This window comes from Pituophis catenifer, unplaced genomic scaffold (assembly GCF_029215685.1).
Source record: "Pituophis catenifer annectens isolate HBS135680 unplaced genomic scaffold, rPitCat1.0.hap2 SCAF_7, whole genome shotgun sequence".
NCBI lineage: Eukaryota > Metazoa > Chordata > Lepidosauria > Squamata > Colubridae > Pituophis > Pituophis catenifer.
The window spans coordinates 49,203,956-49,222,479 of record NW_027256887.1 but is presented as its reverse complement, the minus strand read 5'-3'; the positions used below and the strand labels follow the sequence as shown (position 1 = coordinate 49,222,479).

The window sequence follows — 18,524 nt, the reverse complement described above, 5'->3', positions numbered from 1 at the left end:
AGGTCAGTAACTACTATCATTTGATATTTTTTTTTGCATTGACTGACCTAAATAAAATATTCATATTTTCTCATTTTCCCATTTTCTTATCATCTTTGTTAATCTTATAATTAACAAACTAGAGAAAAATCCTATTAATAAATTGGATAATCTTTGTTTCCTAAAGGTATTCAAAACAGTTTTTAGCCATATCTATATTATTTTGGGAGGAACTGGTTATATATCAAAAAGAAAAGGTTAAAACACAAATTTAAATTTTAATATCAGCACGTTAGCAGCCATATAAAGCCAGGCTTGTCAATTACTTTTGTTAAGGACTGGACACATATGACATGATTCAGAGACAGCATGCTGTTTTCTTTTCATATGTCTCCTTAAAGAGGTTAAGAATGCACACAGCTGTCCAAACCCAAAGCCATACCAACGCAGAACTAGCACACAATATAGCTGTCTTCACTTACAGGTCTTGCAGCAGCCATTGTGATAGGTCTGCACAGAGCCTCCATTCTAGGAAAATTAAAAAGGAATATTTCAAAAAAGACTGTGCTCAAAGAAACACATTGAGGCATATGGATACTGCAATGCATATAAACAAAAAGAAAAGGCCAGATATCAGATCCAATCTACAAATATTTAACTATTTTAATTAAGGGAACATTTAACATGAAGGAGCAATCCACTATGAATCTTTCAGTTTTTTAAAGATATAATTCATGAATGGGAGAACTTCACAGGAATTGCAGAGTTCTAGCTATAGGCTACTTTTTCAGCCAGATGTTAAGATGAAAAATGAAGTTTTCTTAACACCAAGCTGAAAAAATAGCATACAGCTAGAACTCTGCAATTCCTGTGGAAATTTCCCATTCCAGAATTATATCTTAAAAGAACTGAAAGATTCACAATGGATTGTCCCTTCATGTAAAATGGAAGGTAAACTTTATTTCCTCAGAATGTTATATTGATGTATTCCTGATATATTGAAAATTGGTTATGCAGCCAAAAATCTTGGAGAAAAAGTAAAAAATAATGGCTGCAATTATACATAACAACCTACTTTGAAGTCTCTCAAATATAGTAGTCCTCAATTTACAACAGTTCATTTAGTGTCTATTCAAAGTTACAGTGGCACTGAAAAAAGTGCTGAACGTTTTTCAGAGTTACGATCTTTCCAGAATCCCCATGATCATGTAGTCAAAATTTAGATACTTGGCAATTGGTTCATATTTATGAATTTTGCTGTACCCCAAGGTCATGTGAATACCTTTTGTGACCTTCTGACAAGCAAAGTCAATGGGGAAGTTAGATTCACTTAAAAACCAAGTTATTAACTTCTCAGTTGCAGTGATTCATTTAACAACTGAAGCAAGAAAGGTAGTAAAATGGGGCAAAATTTACTTAACATATGTCTCACTTAACAAAACACATTTTGGGCTTAATTGTAGGTCAAGGACTACCTGTACTGCCTCTATACATTTATTTAGAATTCACTAAAACTATGTAACATAAGCTTGAGGTAATTCTTCTCCACTACACATTTACTTTTCAAGAATTGGTAGCATTTTTTCACTAAATCAAAACAAATCAAAACAATACAAAAATTGAATCAATTGACTATAAGATAACTTTGGATCAATTTTTGTTTGAAAAATTTATTGATTTTGATTTGGTGGATTAGATTTGCATTTTAATTTTGTTTAGGCATTTGGGGAAATATATGTCAGAATCAAAGACACTAGACAGTATATGTTTCTAAAATCATTATGAATAAGGGAAGACAGAATCAAGTTTAACCCCTGTAACTCTCATATATATCCCTTTGGAGGTAATATGGGCTAATGGGGGAGAATACTAGATTTCAAAGTATTATCTGTATGAAGGTATAACTTGGAGGAAAAAATTAAGACAGTAAAAGCAGTTTTTTATATTTTTATAATATTAAACAAACCTTTATATTAAGTTCCCAATTAATTAAACATTCATGAATAAGGAATATTTTAATTATAAAGTACAAACCTTTACACATTCAGTCTCATTAAAGGGTGGGCAAAACACACTGGAGCCAAGTACCACTGTCTCCACACCAATCTTTGCACATTTATATTTAGTGCAGTTTGAGTCCCATGTGCTTCCTTCCTATTAAAAAAAAGAGAGACGCAGTGTGGAAAAGGAAGGAAATTGAAAACTGGCTACCATGTAGCAAAAATAATGATTGAATCATATGTTAAGACAACTTTTCAATCCTTAATGGCTGTAATTTTAGTTTAATGAATACTAAATTCTGTTGAACAGTCAATGTTTTCTGAGAACATCAGAACAATGAGTTAATACAGTAGTAGAAGCCAGTTTGGTGTAGTGACTAAAATACCAGGCTAGAAACCAGGTGACTGTGAGTTCAATCCTGCCTTAGGCCCAAAGCCAGTGACTTTGCCAAGAAAACTTTTCTTGCCAAGAAACTGCAGGGATCTGCCAGCAAGTATCCAAGCATCAATAAAGATTGAATGGAAGAATAAAAAAGGAGTTATATCATAATCTATTTTTCATAGAAAGCATTTACAAAAAGGGCAATTTCAGCAGAAAACAACTGTTTTTTATTGCTTAACACCAGAAATAGAACTCACATGTAACTTAATTTGCTGTGCTAAACAGAAAATTTGATTGAGTATGGTGTCCACACAGATGCAGGTAACTTTGGTTAAATGTCTGCTCATATGTAAATCAAACTTAAACAGAATCCATTTACTAATATCAAGCTAACATCAATATTCCTGGTGTTGTTATATACTTAGCTCCATTTAGTTAATCATATTCAATGTGCAATATGATCTCCAATCAAGAAGAATTTGACTCAAGAGTAATCATATGAGAAAATTGTAGAATTTACTACTTGATTTAATCGGAATCCTTATCCATTGTTTTCTGAGCCATTTTTCAACCCACTTACTTCATAAATCTCAAGAGTTCCATTGTCAGTATAAAAAGGACATGAAACACTTATGCAGGAACCACAAGAATGTTGATCATCAGATGGGCTGTGTACTTGATGCTGTTAAAAAGAAAGAATATCCTTATGGATTGTCTCAAATATATAAGGCAATTAAATGCTAAAACTATATTTAGCTGCTATATGCAGCATGTATCAATATGTTAACAATATGATTTTCTTTGGCAACTATATCTATATCTTTCCTGTTGATGAGATATAAGCTTAGGTTTGACAATGCCAATCAACAGGTTAGTTTTTGCATTTTTTCTTTAAAGTAATATAGGTAACAGTCTTATACCAAATAAAAATTAGCCTTGTATACAGCAGGTGTACACAACCTAGTTTGGCCTCAGAGTTTGAATATGTTGGGAATGTTACTCTTAAAAGTGGAAGCAACAGAATAAAGGTACAAATTGCATGCAATTATAGCTATATTAAATATATATATAATTAAGTACATTTAACATTATTATTTCCTATGTATTTAATAAGATTCCCTTTCTACCATATTAAATATGAAAATTGCTTCCTACTATAATATGCAGGTTTTCATCCAATTACAGTATTAGCAAAGAGGTGATAACATAATGAAGATTGACCTTTTTTAAAGAAAAAAGTGATATATGATGTGACTGATTTTTTAAACATAAAAAGATTGTGCAATAAAGCTATGAAAAGGTATCACTTGAATTAACATTGTCTGATGAATTAACTTTATGTTTTTGGAGAGAAAATGGAAGTCAACTCTCAATTTATGTCTGCAAATTCCTTTCCCTGTCCCAGGGCAAAGATAAGGCAGAATATTATGAAACGAGTTCCACAGCTTTGTAAGATGTTCCCTTGACTAGACTAGGTCAAATATAATGTGTTCACACTCAGACTATGCTTTGCAAATTGCCTGTGAAGATCAAGATGAACAGAGTTAGTTGAGTCTCATGGAAGCTACTTTATTCAGCCTTCACTGTCAAAGTAGGATAACTTTTTTCTATGCATGCATAATCCCAAAATACCACAAAAAGAGATAAGGGGCTGCTTTAAAAGTTCAGGCAATGAGTCCAGAGTTTGCAGTTTTGCCCACCACACAAAAGCCAAAATCATAATTATAAAAGAAGACTAGGAAAATATAGAAGGACCATGGATTGAGAAGCTCTGTGACTATAATGTAAAAGAAATAAATTGCCTGTTTCTTCTCTGGAAAAATAACAGGATCATTGCATAGTTAGGCACATAATTCATATTTTTCACCCGCATTTGTTTTAAAATACCTATTGGTTATAAATAAATTACAAATTTCTCCATTCTCGGGAAACAGATTTTGCTATAGATTTTAAATGATGGTATATTAATTATGTCCAGAAATGACTTTGTCTGCATATTTTTACTTACTGCTTCACATTTTTGGGAACAATTAACTACTGCCAGATTCATAGTGTGAAATCCTGAGTTAGGGTCTCTTTCTTCTGAACACTTTGCCATATAATAAAGTTCTCCATCCAAATATTGAATCAATGTCTGACCCGGGTTCAGTACCGTGATTTCTCGGAATACGCAGACATTTTCTTTTTCTAGGGAGAGAGAGGAGGGAGGGAGGGAGGGAGGGAGGGAGGGAAGGAAGGAAGGAAGGAAGGAAGGAAGGAAGGAAGGAAATAGAATATGCAAAACAAGAGTACTATTTAATATCAATTTTTTTTCATATACAATAAGAAACGTTTGGTGATCAACTGTGATTTATTTTCAAAGTTCAATGCTTAGAGCTTAGTGTTAGTGTGACCTTGGCTAGTATTATTGTATTTGTATTTTTTTTTCTTTTCCTTGCATACTGCCCTGATAATTTAGGATAAATGGGAATTTAATAATATTTAATACATAGCTTAATGGAATACAAATAGCACAATATATTCAGCAATCTATGTATTATCATTCCCTTCATAAATTTAACACTACTAAAGAACTACTACTAAAGAACAGGAATATTCTTTAGGCGAATATTTCTGTTCTAACAGAATCTGTCCCTTTTTTATTTTAAGCTAGAAGATTACTGAAAATTGTAAGCACATAAAGTGTACAGGGCTTGTCTTAACAACTATGTTACTAAAACTAAATATTAAACAAAAGTTATTGAAAAGAATGCTCATATGCATGTGTGTGCGCGCGGGGACACACATACACCTATGTACATACCACAAATATAATGTGGACATCCACATGTAGTAGAAGCATTAGCACTTATTTTCCGAACTTCACCCTATGAAATATTTCAATGATAGATTTGTTCAATTGCACACATACATGTACTTCGATTTGTAAGAAAGTGAACAACTACATAAATTACCAAATGAAATTACCAAATGCATTTTAGCAGCAAAATATTGTTGCACATTTGAATGCAAGTTTGGAGCAACCATTAGGCCACATGCCCATATTAAGAGCACTAGGTCTATCTCCTCGTTATTGTTACAATTGTTATTTTTTTTCTACAAAACTCAAACTACATTGATATTCACCAGAAATGAGAAAGTCAAATGGGAGCTGCTGTTGCTTTTCAATCTTGTTACAGTTGCATATTCAGGTGAGGCAACTAAATATGTGTAACTGCAGGGAGTCCACAAAATGTAGTAAAAAAAATGAGGATGGCAATCATGAGTGTGTGATCTGACCATTTTTTGTGTGTGTGTCACAACTGTACAGCTGTTTAAAAGACCAATCAGTTGATTGATCTGTGAATGTTTTTTGTAGGTGTTAGGTAACCCCAAGGCATTCTATTATATGCAGCAGAAAGGCAGATTGTGTCTACATACTGAATATTGGGCAATATGTGCAGTAGAATGACTTAGTACAATAATTCTCTATAAATGTAACAAATAATGTTGCAACTTTAGGACAGCCCCAAATTTTTTTGTCTAATAGTAGGTTTAGATTTGTCCAACAAGCACAACAGCTAACAACATAATTACAACTTGTAAAAACTACAGCAAATATCTATCAAGTCACGTCTTCATTGCTTTTCATATTGGTATTAATATGCCAATCTTCTGTACTGGTTAAGGTGTTGGACTAAAATGAAAAAGTTGACTTTAGTCCTGCCTTAGACACAAAGTTAATGAAGTAATTTAGGATCAATTACTTCTCTAGGAAGAAAACAAAGACAAGCCATTTCTGAAAATATTGACAAGAACACTGTATGAATGTATTAGGTAATTGCCAAAAGTCAAAAAAGAAAAAAAGAAAACTAAAACTTGAATAACACAGATACAAAGAAATTTGTATCATAAATTGCTATGTTCCTGATATAAAAATAGAAGAATATAATAAACATTGTTATTACTATAAATGAATTAGTAAAAATATTCTATAGCATAATATGCCACAAGCTATCCATTCATCCAGCTGTCTGTCTGTCTGTCTGTCTGTCTGTCTATCTATCTATCTATCTATCTATCTATCTATCTATCTATCTATCTATCTATCTATCATCTAATCTATTGTCTACGTATGTATTTGTTATTATTCATATTTGGCCCATATTTCTGTCACTTTCTACACTCAGTCTCAGCTTCTTTACAGGCATTCTCATTTTAACATTGGTTTGACATGGATTGGTTACAGAACAATTTCTGAAAGCTGTCAGTGTTTACCAACATTCTGCTACCAATATCTATCATTAGTTCTGATTTTATCAGAATTCACTGCACAGTATATGTCAGTTCTATCAAGATATTTTCGTTTCATACACTGACATAATTTTATTCATTTTACATGATTTGCAAACTTATAATTGCTGTCATTGTAGGACAGAGTAGCATAGAAATATTTAAAATGAAAGAAAAATAAGAATTCCAAAACTATTATAAAAATAAACATTTCTTACCAATTTACAGCTTGGTACAGTACCATTCTCACAATCACATTCTGGAGAAAATCAGAGAGAAGGGTTCAGTACGACCACATCAATGAAAATAGAAGTTGTATTTCATTCATTTATATAATTAGAAAAAAAGCAAATTATGGATACCGCAATTCCAGTCTGGGCAACACTGTCCAGGTATTCTTTTTTTAATTAGTTTCATATCAGCAGAACAATTCAGAAGAGGTGAAGGACACAGATTCTCTTCACATACTAGAGAAAGAGAAATTATGTCTTTAAAAGATTATTGCCACAATATCACTAGAGAAAAATAAACATAAAAAACTTTTCTCTATTATATTATTATTTCTGCTATTCTACTATTTGTATTACTTATTATTGCTACCTGCCACCTTAAATTAATGGTTTGGAAATGAATAATCATTTTAGGTTCAAGTAATCAAAAATAATTTTGAGGTTTCAATAGCAGAACACATTTCATATCACAAACTGATTTAGATAAAGGAGCCAATCTTATTCATGTTGACTCAAATCTGTTAACTGTAAAGTATAGAAATAGTTGTTTGTAAAATAAAACCCCAAAGTATCACTCCAAGTAAATACATGTAAATACATAACTCTAAATCACTTTTTTGGTATCAGATATTTCCCATTGAATGGCTAAGATAGACACCAGGTCTATCTAGATTTCTGCCATTGGCAACCCTTGAGATAAGGAGCAACTCATTTAGATTATACATGCTTAGATTTTGAATAGCTGTACATAGCTAAATATATTTTTGCCTGATTATTTTCCTGAATTTTTAGAATAGCAATTATCTTAGCAATAATATAATAATTCTACATTCATGGCAGCTGCATTATAACAATACTGTATTTATTACAAGCATAAGTATAAGTTTATGACAGAATACAAAGAAAAATCCCAATAAAACAAATAGTAATCATTCCAAGTTATGTAATCCAACACAAAACTTACTACAGTGGTAATGAGGACAACAGTAATGTGCAGTACTAAGATCTACTGCAAGAAGTTCTTCTTCATTGCATTCTGGAATAGGTTCAATGCAAGATTCACAAACTTCAAGAGAAACATAAACATAGTTTAATATATATATTGTAATGTATATACAGATATATCCACACAAACACACACATCCATATATACAGCTATGGGACAGTTTTATATTTAGATTTATATGCTGGCATATTCAAGAGAGATTGTAACCATGTTTTGAATCATGGAATATTTAATAGCTTGCAAAAATGCAAAATGACTTAATGACTGAATGACTGAATGACTGAATGACTAAATAAATAAATAAATAATCAAAATAAGTATGTATGTCAAACTATGAAAAGACTTTAAAATTCAAGCAACGGACTCCAACTTTGCATTACAACTTCTAATATTAAACAGGTGTTCTAGGCATTAAGTGCTAGAAATTAAATGGAATTAAATCAGATGCATTTATTCAACTCGCTGACCTGAGAAAACATGTGAAATCTTCACATGACTCCTGAGAAAATAATGTCCTATTTTGCAGTAGAAATATGATGGTATTATAATATGTAAATAGGAGACACAGGGAGCACATGATATATGTAGTTAGATGTCATATAATGCACCAGGGCTTCTATGTATATTTCTACTGGTGGTTATTGATATATATGACCTCATTCAAGCTTGAAAGCTAGATTGAGCCCAGTTATTGCTTCTTGTGAAAAACAAAGAAATACCAGAAATATAGGAAGATAAATGGTGGGTGGGTGGGTGGGTTGGGTGGCTGAATGATTGGATGGATGGATGGGGAAACTATTTTTGTAGTTCATACGTGTGTTGTGAAAAAAGCTACTGCTGAATTTAACTTAAAAAGGAATTTATAACATTTCACAATAGTTAATTTATGATCAAATTATGTATGCACAGTATGTATGTATGTATGTATTTTACTTATATGCCACTCAAGCAATACACAGAGGGATATAGATCACAAGAATATCCATAGCAGTTAAATTACATTATATCCACCAATATAAGAAGGCATTATAATAATGATAAATAAAGCTTATCAAAGCCAAATAACATATTAACAATTTAATATATTTAAGTAATTCATAATAAAATCAATTAATAGTGTTACACAGAATAGCTCATTTTAATTCTAAGTATAATATTAAGCATACTGTATAATCAGTGGTGGGACTCAATCAGTTCGCACCACTTCAGGAGAACCAGTTGTTAACTTCCTGAGCAGTTTGGCACACTGGTTGTGGGAAGAAATCATTAGGGCAGAGAACCAGTTGTTAAATTGCCTGAATCCCACCAATGTGTATAATGAGTCCTTATAGGTTTTCCTCCCCTTTCTTTATTAAATGTCATTGTGAAGGAGGGAGAACAGTACATATTTAGACTATATCATTAACAATTAACTCCCATCCTCTTCCTTGCTACAGTCAAAAACAAGTTATGCATAGGTACTATGCAATAAGAAAATTCGCAAATTCTTCCATGAAAAACTAGGTGATTTTGTAACTAAATTTAAAAAGTCACCGCTAAATCTACAGGTACAGTATCTTAGATATTTAAATCCTCAATTTACCCAAGATTTTTAACATGTTACTTACCACACAAGTAGGAGAAACAGCAAGTATCATCCAATTTGACTTCCACAATAAACTGATCTTCTCGGCATTCTGGACGAGTAACATTAGGACATGCTGACATATCACATTCTGAATTAAAAAAAACAAAGCAATCTAGTGAAATACAACCAATGACTTGCTGTTTTAAGAGTTTAGAAGTTATATGACTCTAAATGAAAAATATTTTCTCAGTTTCATTCTTCATCCTATCACTTACCACACTGGTATTGAGGACAGCAGGAGAAAGGAGTATATCTGACTGTCAGCTTCTCAGTTCTTTTGCATACCGGGATAATAGGGCTACATAGAGTCATGTTGCATTCTAAAACAAAAAATAGAGTCCTGAATCAAATAAATATATATGCTTAACCTTTTCATGGGAAAATGATAAGGAAAAGGTTTATTGTCTGTTCCAGCAGTTCTGATGAATTAACAAATTGATTTGAATATGGACTAACTGTTCTTTTTCCAAAGAAAGCATTATAGATTACTGATATTTAATGTTATATTAACTATATATAATATATTAAAAGCAAAGAACAACTTGTGCTAACATAAAAACTCGTATATAAAGCTATTTGGCTTCTTACATTAATGTACCATTATTTTAATGTATGCATTAAACTAAAAGCAGAGAAGCTTGAAATTAAAGGTAAATGTAAAAGTTCCCCTCGTACATATGTGCTAGTTGTTCCCGCCTCTAAGGGGCAGTGCTCATCTCCGTTTCAAAACCAAAGAGCCAGCACTGTCCAAAGACATCTCCATAGTCATGTGGCCAGCATGACTAAACATCAAAGGCGCATGGAACACTGTTACCTTCCCACCAAAGGTGGTCCCTATTTTTCTACTTGCATTTTTATGTGCTTTCGAACTGCTAGGTTGGCAGAAGCTGGGACAAGTAAGGGGAGCTCACCCCGTTACACGGCACTAGGGATTCGAACCACTGAATTGCCGACTTTTTGATTGACAACCTCAGCATCTTAGCCACTGAGCCACTGCGCCCCTTGAAGCTTTAAATTACATAGAGAATAATACATGTCACTGGGATTAGCTCAGCATACAACTGGATTGCCATTTGGAATCCTACCTAGTGTTGTTGTTGTTGTTGTTAACTTCTAAGAGATAATTGAGAATGTTTGCAAAACCACTTTCTCAACTTTCAGACTGGTTTTGGAATGCTCATGTTTTAATTGATCTTCTAATTGTCCATAATTAAACATGTCTAAAAATCTGTATGCCATCTCCCACTTCTCCATGAGAAGGTGTTACCAAAAATGTGTTTCAATTCATATTTGCCATCTTGACTTTGGTCAACAAATGATGAACTGAATATTTCTACTATAATTCAAAAAAGGAAGATTTTTCATGGGCTGTGCTCATATTAGATAACAGAAATGAAATATGGTAAATAGGTTTTTAAAAAAACTTAAATGTTGACTTTTACAATGATAGCTTATTATCTCACTATACATTAGCTATGAGCCAATTTGGTCTAGTGATTAAGGTACCAGGCTAGAAAATGGGAGAGTGTAAGTTCAAGTACCACTAGCTAGCTGGGTAACTTTGGGTCAACCACTCTCTCTCAGGCCAACCCACCTCACAGGATTGTTGTTATGGGGAAAATAGGAAGAGGAAGGTTTGTTGATATGTTTGTCTCCCTGAGTTATTTGTAAAAATATAGACAAATAAATAATTGTGCCAAATATTTTAGATTCCTCTATACTACACACAGATTCTTTCCTATCAACTGAATATCGTGCCTGTCATAAATATTACCTACCACAGATATTTTTTGGACAGCAAGTTTGTTCTTCAATTACACTGACAATCACTTCAGCCTCTCTATCACACATTGGAGATGGCTGCTTATCACATTCAGGCTCTGTATCAATAATGTTCCCATTCTCCATGCACTTATACATGCAGCATCCTTTATTGGAGCCAATCCAAATCTCCCCAACAGAGTGAGGATGCCCTTCGTTATCTGTACAGACTATTAAAAAAAAGTAAAAAACAAATCTTTTTTAATGACATCCAAAAAAAATGCCCTGTTTGCATTATGATATAAGACTATAAACTATATCTGTTACCAGCAGCTGAAAGTTAAATAACTTCTGATATTTGTAAGAAGCTGGAGCAAAATAAATGCTGACACTTCTAAGGAGAGAAAGGAAATATTACAGGAATTTGTTATTTGCACCTGATAATTTTTCATTTTTGCAAAACTATCATTAATTAATGCCTCTTGCTATATAGTTTTGACCTCAGGCTCATATGACTGCAATTATGCTATACAAATCCAGAATGGATACCTACCTTTACTCTGTATATGATATCTGAGTCATTAGAACATTAAAGTACAGGCCTGGCTTAATTCAATACTGCAAGTGATATAAGAACCTTTTTTGTCAATAAAATAATCATATTGGATTCCTTCGTTTTATTTTATTTGTTTTACCTTGAGCCTCAGAAATTATAATTCTATCACTTCAAAATTAACATATTTGGAAGGATTTTTATTAGCAAACTGGAATTTCGTAACACTCATAAAGCTCTTTCAAATTCTGAAACAGTTGGAAGGTGTAATTCCAGATTAAAATGAGGATCATCGCAATGAATTTAATGGGATTTATGAAGTTATGATTACTTTTACAGTAAAACCTCTATAGAAAAATATCAGCTTCCTAGTTATACCAATTAGGGAATATAAATTCTGGAGCTATACTGGACTGTTTATTAATTTTATGTTATTTGGATAAAGAGAAGATAAAAATAAAAATCATGCCTCTGTCCCATCAGAAAGCAAGAATACTTGAATCTAATAGGAAAAATATGTTAGCATATTAATAGGCTTACTCACCACATTTTTCTTCTGGAATGCAAAGGTCAGAGTTTGTTCTATGAAGAATGGTCCCCTTTTTGCAAACACAGTCTTCTCTTAAATAGGAACATGATGACTCTTCATAAAACCATTTATTTAGGCATGTTTTTGCATCACAGGGTTGGACACAAGGTTGATATTCCTTCCCATCAGGGCAAGCAAGCCCTACATGTGGAGGAAAATAAATATTGCTCAGATTTTCTTAACATTCATTAGAAAAGGAGACGGCAAAGAAGGTGGCATGAGGAAACATTTCTTGTGAATTATAGTTTTTCTAGGTTTAGCTACACATTTCAGTCTGTACAATTTGTAAAATGTTTCTTTGTCATCAAAGGATAAACGTTAACGAATACAACTAATAAATCATAAAATTAGAAAACAATGAATTGTATGATTAGAAATATAGGCCATTTCCATTAAAATCCTTGTCTGAAGATTATTTTAACTGATACTTTAACTGATACTACTTGCTCCAAGTAGTCACATATAGTTTTCTTCTCTTGCTGTGTTAGCATTATGCATTGAACTGATGGAGAAGAAATAGTAAATCAAATATCTGATTACATCTGATTAGATTTTCAGGGGTTGTTTTCAGTAACAAAAATTAGTTTGTAACCTGTAGATCCCAGGACTTGTCATATATTTCTACAGTGAAATTTGAAAAGTTCATTGGTATCAATTCTATATTATTGCTAACATATTTTCTTGAAAATAAAGATTTTTAAGAAAAATATTGCAATTTAAAAAACAGTTTTTCTGACCCTGAAAAAAGTAATTTCATATGCATATACTGCATTGTTTTTCAGTTTTTAATTTTACTTTTGTCATGGATGCCAAGAAATGTAAACAGAGTGTCCTCCTACCCCTACCCCCATTTGTCCTCCTTTCCAATTGTCAATGTCTTCCTTTGCCTGTTCAGATATTTGGTAATCCTACATGAAAAATATTTTACAACAGTGTATATGCCTACTCTAAAATCTGGGATACAGAGTGATGAAAACAATCTACATATTTATCAGTAATTAGATTATATAGTTTATCATAACATACAGGTAATCTTCAATTTACAACCAATTGCTTCCCTGCCCCTTTCCCCTGTAATCATGTAATTGCATTTTGAGCACTAGCAACTGGCCCACCTTTATACCCCTTTTCAGAATTCATGTGACTGTAATTTATTTTTTTAAAAAGGGCAGAAAACCAGTGTTTATTTCTATTTCCAGCAAAATATGCCCATTGCAGATGTTAGATTTTTTTAAAAAAATATTCTGCAAAAAAGGTTGTAAAATCAGGCACAGTCATGAAAGGGACCTGCTTAATGACTGGCATGATTTATGATCGTAATTCTGGGCTCAATTAAGACCATAATTTGAGGACTACCTGTATTAGCATTTAGTAGTTAATAACTATCAATATTAACCTATAGTATCTCGAGTGTTATTGAGTGGAGTGCTAAGCAAAACATAAATTTGAGTTGTTCCGTTCTAAATCTAGCCTTCTGTGTATCATTAATATCTAGCAAACAAGAATGCAAAAGCCAAGTAAAAATGAAATTATCAGGAATGAGGGCATTAAACTTACAACAGTAATCTGGTGTCCTCCATTTAATGCAGATATTATGCTTGTTGCATAGTGCTACATATGCAGAAAGTGCATCACATTCATAATTCTCAAAATAAGTATTGTTAATCCACATTTTTTCACAAAAATCTTGTGGTGAGACCTAGATCAAATATATTTGATAAATCAATAATCTGGATAAATTGGAGAAAAATAATCATTCATTTGATATTAACAGCTTTTGTACAAACAAAACCACCATCATTTGGGTAATATAGCTGTTCAATAAAAGTTGCTGAAATATTAATCAAATAATCTTATTTTTTGAAATATTAATATAATTCCTATATTTAAAAAAATAACTGCCCAATTGATTTTTATTCATTCATTCATTTTCCCCATTTTGAAAGTCATATTTATGTGAGTCATTTTTGCATATGGAACCTGGTTTATCGGTAGAAAAAGGAAGTTTAGTTCCACTTCCTTCTTACAGCCCCTTCTGCATTTTCAAATTCTGCTGCAAAAAATCAGGGAGACAGTTATTTAATCAATTGCGCTCATTTGGAAGCCAGACAGGGAGCTGAAATTTGCTGGGTGGTGATTATCAAGGGCCTCATTTAGAATGTGGAGATTTAGCCTGAAGACTGTCGAGCCAGAGACGTTTTTAATCCTTTGAGAAACAAGTGAGAAAGAATCTGTTTCCTCTGAGTTGGGAGTTTATATAAACAATCAAAAACTCCACTTCCCAGCCCTATCTGCCTATATGTTATAACCAGTGGTGGGATTCAAATTTTTTTACTACCGGTTCTGTGGGCCTGGCTTCGTGGGCATGGCATGGCTTGGTGGGCATGCTTGGTGGGTCTGGCAGGGGAAGGATACTGTAAAATCTCCATTCCCACCCTACTCCAGGGGAAGGATACTGCAAAATGAGCCGTGGTAGCGCAGCAGACTAAAGCACTGTTATTAACATCAGCTGCCTGCAATTACTGCAAGTTCAAATCTCACCAGGCTCAAGGTTGACTCAGCCTTCCATCCTTTCTAAGGTAGGTAAAATGAGGACCCAGATTGTGGGGGCAATAAACTGACTTTGTATAAAATATACAAAAGTATGAAGGCTATTGCTTAAAGCATTGTAAGCCGCCCTGAGTCTCCGGAGAAGGGCGGCATATAAATCAATTTTTTTAAAAAAATCTCCATTCCCTCCCTACTCCTAGGGGAAGGTTCCTCCCGATCAGCTGGGACTCAGGAGGAAGAGAATAGATGGGGGTGGGGCCAGTCAGAGGTGGTATTTACCGGTTCTCCGAACTACTCAAAATTTCCAGTAGATTCTCCAGAACTAGTCAGAACCTACTGAATACCACCTCTGGTTACAACTCTACTATACTCTACCCAAATTTGAGTCTGATACTTTGGCACCAAAGCTTGCCACTCTATTCTGTACTTATAATTACTTCACACTCACTTTTTTGTGACAAGGGGCAAAAACCCACTTCTGTAAGAGTTCCATACAATATGTACAATTATCCTCTGTGCAGTTTCTAATGGGTCTTCTTGTTGTTACATCAAAAGATTTCTCAATTTGCCAACTTTTGATAAAAATTTCAACTTCTTCCATATTTGTAATTATTGTTCTATTTTGCATTTTCAAGTCATCAGCAGGATCACCATTGCAGACACCTTAAAATAAACATATACTTAAAATATATAAATGATTGAAATGATTACATTTCTAAGAAAAAAAATAAGTTGGCCACGCCCACCCAGTCACATTCCCCCCCACCAAACCACACCCACAAAATAAGCCACACCCACAGAACCGGTAGTAAAAAAATTTAGAACCCACCCCTGCCCCACTGTCGATATCTACCTGTAGTGGAGACTTAATTCTCATAAAAGTTCTATTTAACAGTTTCATACATTCTATTTATCATAACTATGTTCAAAATTTCTAATTACTATTAGGAGCATTAACTAATAATACATTTCGAGGAAGGAAAAATAAAAATTGAAAAACATAGCACCAATTTCAAGCTCAATTAATTAAAATTCAGAGCATTTGCATAGAACATAGAATTGGAAAAGTAAAAAGAATTGTCCTCAAATCCCCCATTACCTTTTCTGTTAACTTCAGCAATGAATATTAAAGCTGGATAAGTTAGAACAATTTACTATGATAATTTTACTTAAAATAAATGGCAGTTGTGGAAGGAAAGGAGAAGAAAGAAGTAAGACCTTAGAAAAGAAGACATTAGTGAGCAAATTTAGGTCTAAAATTTTAAAAGTTCAAAGTCAGGATAACAAAATAAATTATGTATATTCTTACCACAAAGCCCTTCTGTCTTTGTAGATACATTAGAGTTAAAGCCATATTGGATGTCCATAATGCCTGTAACATGAGCCCATTTAATATTGACTCCAGCTGGTGTATTGATTACATACATTGCTCCAGTGTCCTGAATATATATGCCATCTTGCAAGAAAGGCAAAGGTTGGATTATAGAATTCACAATTACCTAAAATAATCCAGAAAAATTACAGGAATTAAAAGAATAATTCCCAAGTTCTTAAACCTCCAAACAATCTCACAATATTTAAATCTGACAATACACTTTTTCCTATGCGCGCACAAGCAGGATACCCTCCTGGGCCGGGATCACAGCGGCAATGCCGATCCCTCCTCCTGCTGCTGCCACTATGCGCTCAGGTGACTGGCCAGCCATGCTGTGTAGGAGAGCTGGAGCTCTTCCTTCCCTGCATCCTGTGGCGGTGAATGCTCCTCCCATTCCCCTTCTTCCTGAGCTGACACGAAGGGAACCACAGCCGGCACTGAACTGCCCGTGAAGGACGCAAAATCGCAAAAAGCAGCTGGTCACGGGCAATACGGAGAAAATGCTAGGGGCACTTCAGACATGTGGCTCTGCAGAGAGGTTCATGCCTTCTCAGGGCGGAGAGCAGGTCATGCGACCGGGTCAGCAGGGAGCCGCAGGAGAAGGGTCAAAGTGCCACATGCTGCTCTGGAGCCACGGGTTGCCGACACCCATCCTATAGCTATGTATTAACTATAAAATGTGTAGCTATTTAATTCTACCCCAAAACTACCTACACTATTGACATTATTCTGATAACTCATAACTATGTTTTGAACACAAAACTTAGAGTATGCCTTGTTTTCTTTAGCATCTGTTATGAATGCAACATTATAATCACAAAAGATAAGGAAATATCATTTTGAGTTGAGGATTATAGAAAATATCCTTAGTGATTCCTCATTTGCCTGTAAATCCTATTGTGATTGTATTATTTTTTTCTGCAGAATTAAACCAATTTTGAGAATAGTTGAATGGGATTAAGGCCACAACAGCCAACAACAGAGGAACAGCAACAACAACAAAATAATGAAGAACAAATTTGAAGATATATGAATTTTCTTTTTTTAAAAGCAAATACTAAAAATGAAATGTTGATCTGAGAAGTATTTTTTGAAAAGGCATTATTGCAGGTTTTTAAAAATCATGACAAATGAGATTAATATTCATAACATACTATATAAGGTATTTATTCAGATCTGAGGCTGAAAATTTAAAACCAATTGCCAGGCTGCTTTCTGGACACAAATTAAAATGTTTGAATAAACTATTAAAGTCCTAATCATTTTAGGGGATGACTTTCTGAAGGATTGCTTTCTTGTTATGAACTTGTCCTTAGTCACTTAGGCGACATTGGCGGTGTAAAATTTAATAAATACATAAATTTAAAATCTTTAGCCTGCTCTATGGACCATTTCCAAACTATAGAATGTACTTCCATAGTGTACTTTGCCTGTTCCTTTGCTTAATTAGAAGCTTTATTAAAACACACATTTTTAGTCAGGCACTTTAATGTAAATTATTTTAATATTTAATGATCTATAATTCTTAAATAATTAAAAATTCAGATCTGCTTTATATAGATGGCTGATATGTTATACATACAAAGATAAACACAGTTGTTAGGCTTTCTATTAATAGTAGCCTCTTATTCATTAAGGTCAGTTAGTTTATGCCTGTAAAAGAATTGGATTGTTTACATAATAACATTTTTGCAGCAGGATTATAAAGTCCAGCAAAAGTTTAACTCACCTTTCTTGCTAAGCGGTTAATAAGTACTGCATATGGTGGTATGGTTACATTAAGTTTCTTAAAACAAAGACCAGAAGCACTTCCTGCTGGGACCTTGAAAAGAAAGGACAAAGTGTCCTGAAACTAAAACAATTAGTAGATTACTAATTATTAAACAATAATTGATGTATTAACAACTGTACTTTAAAAATACTCACTAGTTTTCTTATCGAATTTGCACTCTGAAAAATAATTTAAAAAATGAGTCAGATTTATTGTCACATAAACACATCATTCCAGCTCAGTGATAAATATTATTACAGACTGCCCTCATGTGTATATTCATGAGTAATTAGACAATATATATATAATTTGCATTAGTCCCTTCACATTTGTTCTGAAGATTTATATCCTCAATTGAAAAACTGAATCTAATCCAATACCTGACAATAACCCCCATTAAACTCAAACTTTTTTCTGAGAAGATATGAG

General features: G+C 33.3%; 1 protein-coding gene across 1 annotated transcript in view; it reads right to left on the bottom strand.

The window, feature by feature from the left end:
• OTOGL (otogelin like) overlaps positions 1-18,524 on the bottom strand; it is a 90,733-nt gene that overhangs the window by 5,824 nt on the left and 66,385 nt on the right. Inside the window, 17 exon segments of the mRNA XM_070947882.1 lie at positions 462-507; positions 2,014-2,133; positions 2,942-3,043; positions 4,370-4,548; positions 5,165-5,228; positions 6,852-6,892; positions 6,996-7,100; positions 7,828-7,929; positions 9,477-9,584; positions 9,712-9,816; positions 11,275-11,487; positions 12,355-12,540; positions 13,957-14,098; positions 15,398-15,612; positions 16,259-16,448; positions 18,054-18,146; positions 18,251-18,274. Of these exon segments, the coding sequence (XP_070803983.1) occupies positions 462-507; positions 2,014-2,133; positions 2,942-3,043; positions 4,370-4,548; positions 5,165-5,228; positions 6,852-6,892; positions 6,996-7,100; positions 7,828-7,929; positions 9,477-9,584; positions 9,712-9,816; positions 11,275-11,487; positions 12,355-12,540; positions 13,957-14,098; positions 15,398-15,612; positions 16,259-16,448; positions 18,054-18,146; positions 18,251-18,274 (2,035 nt within the window).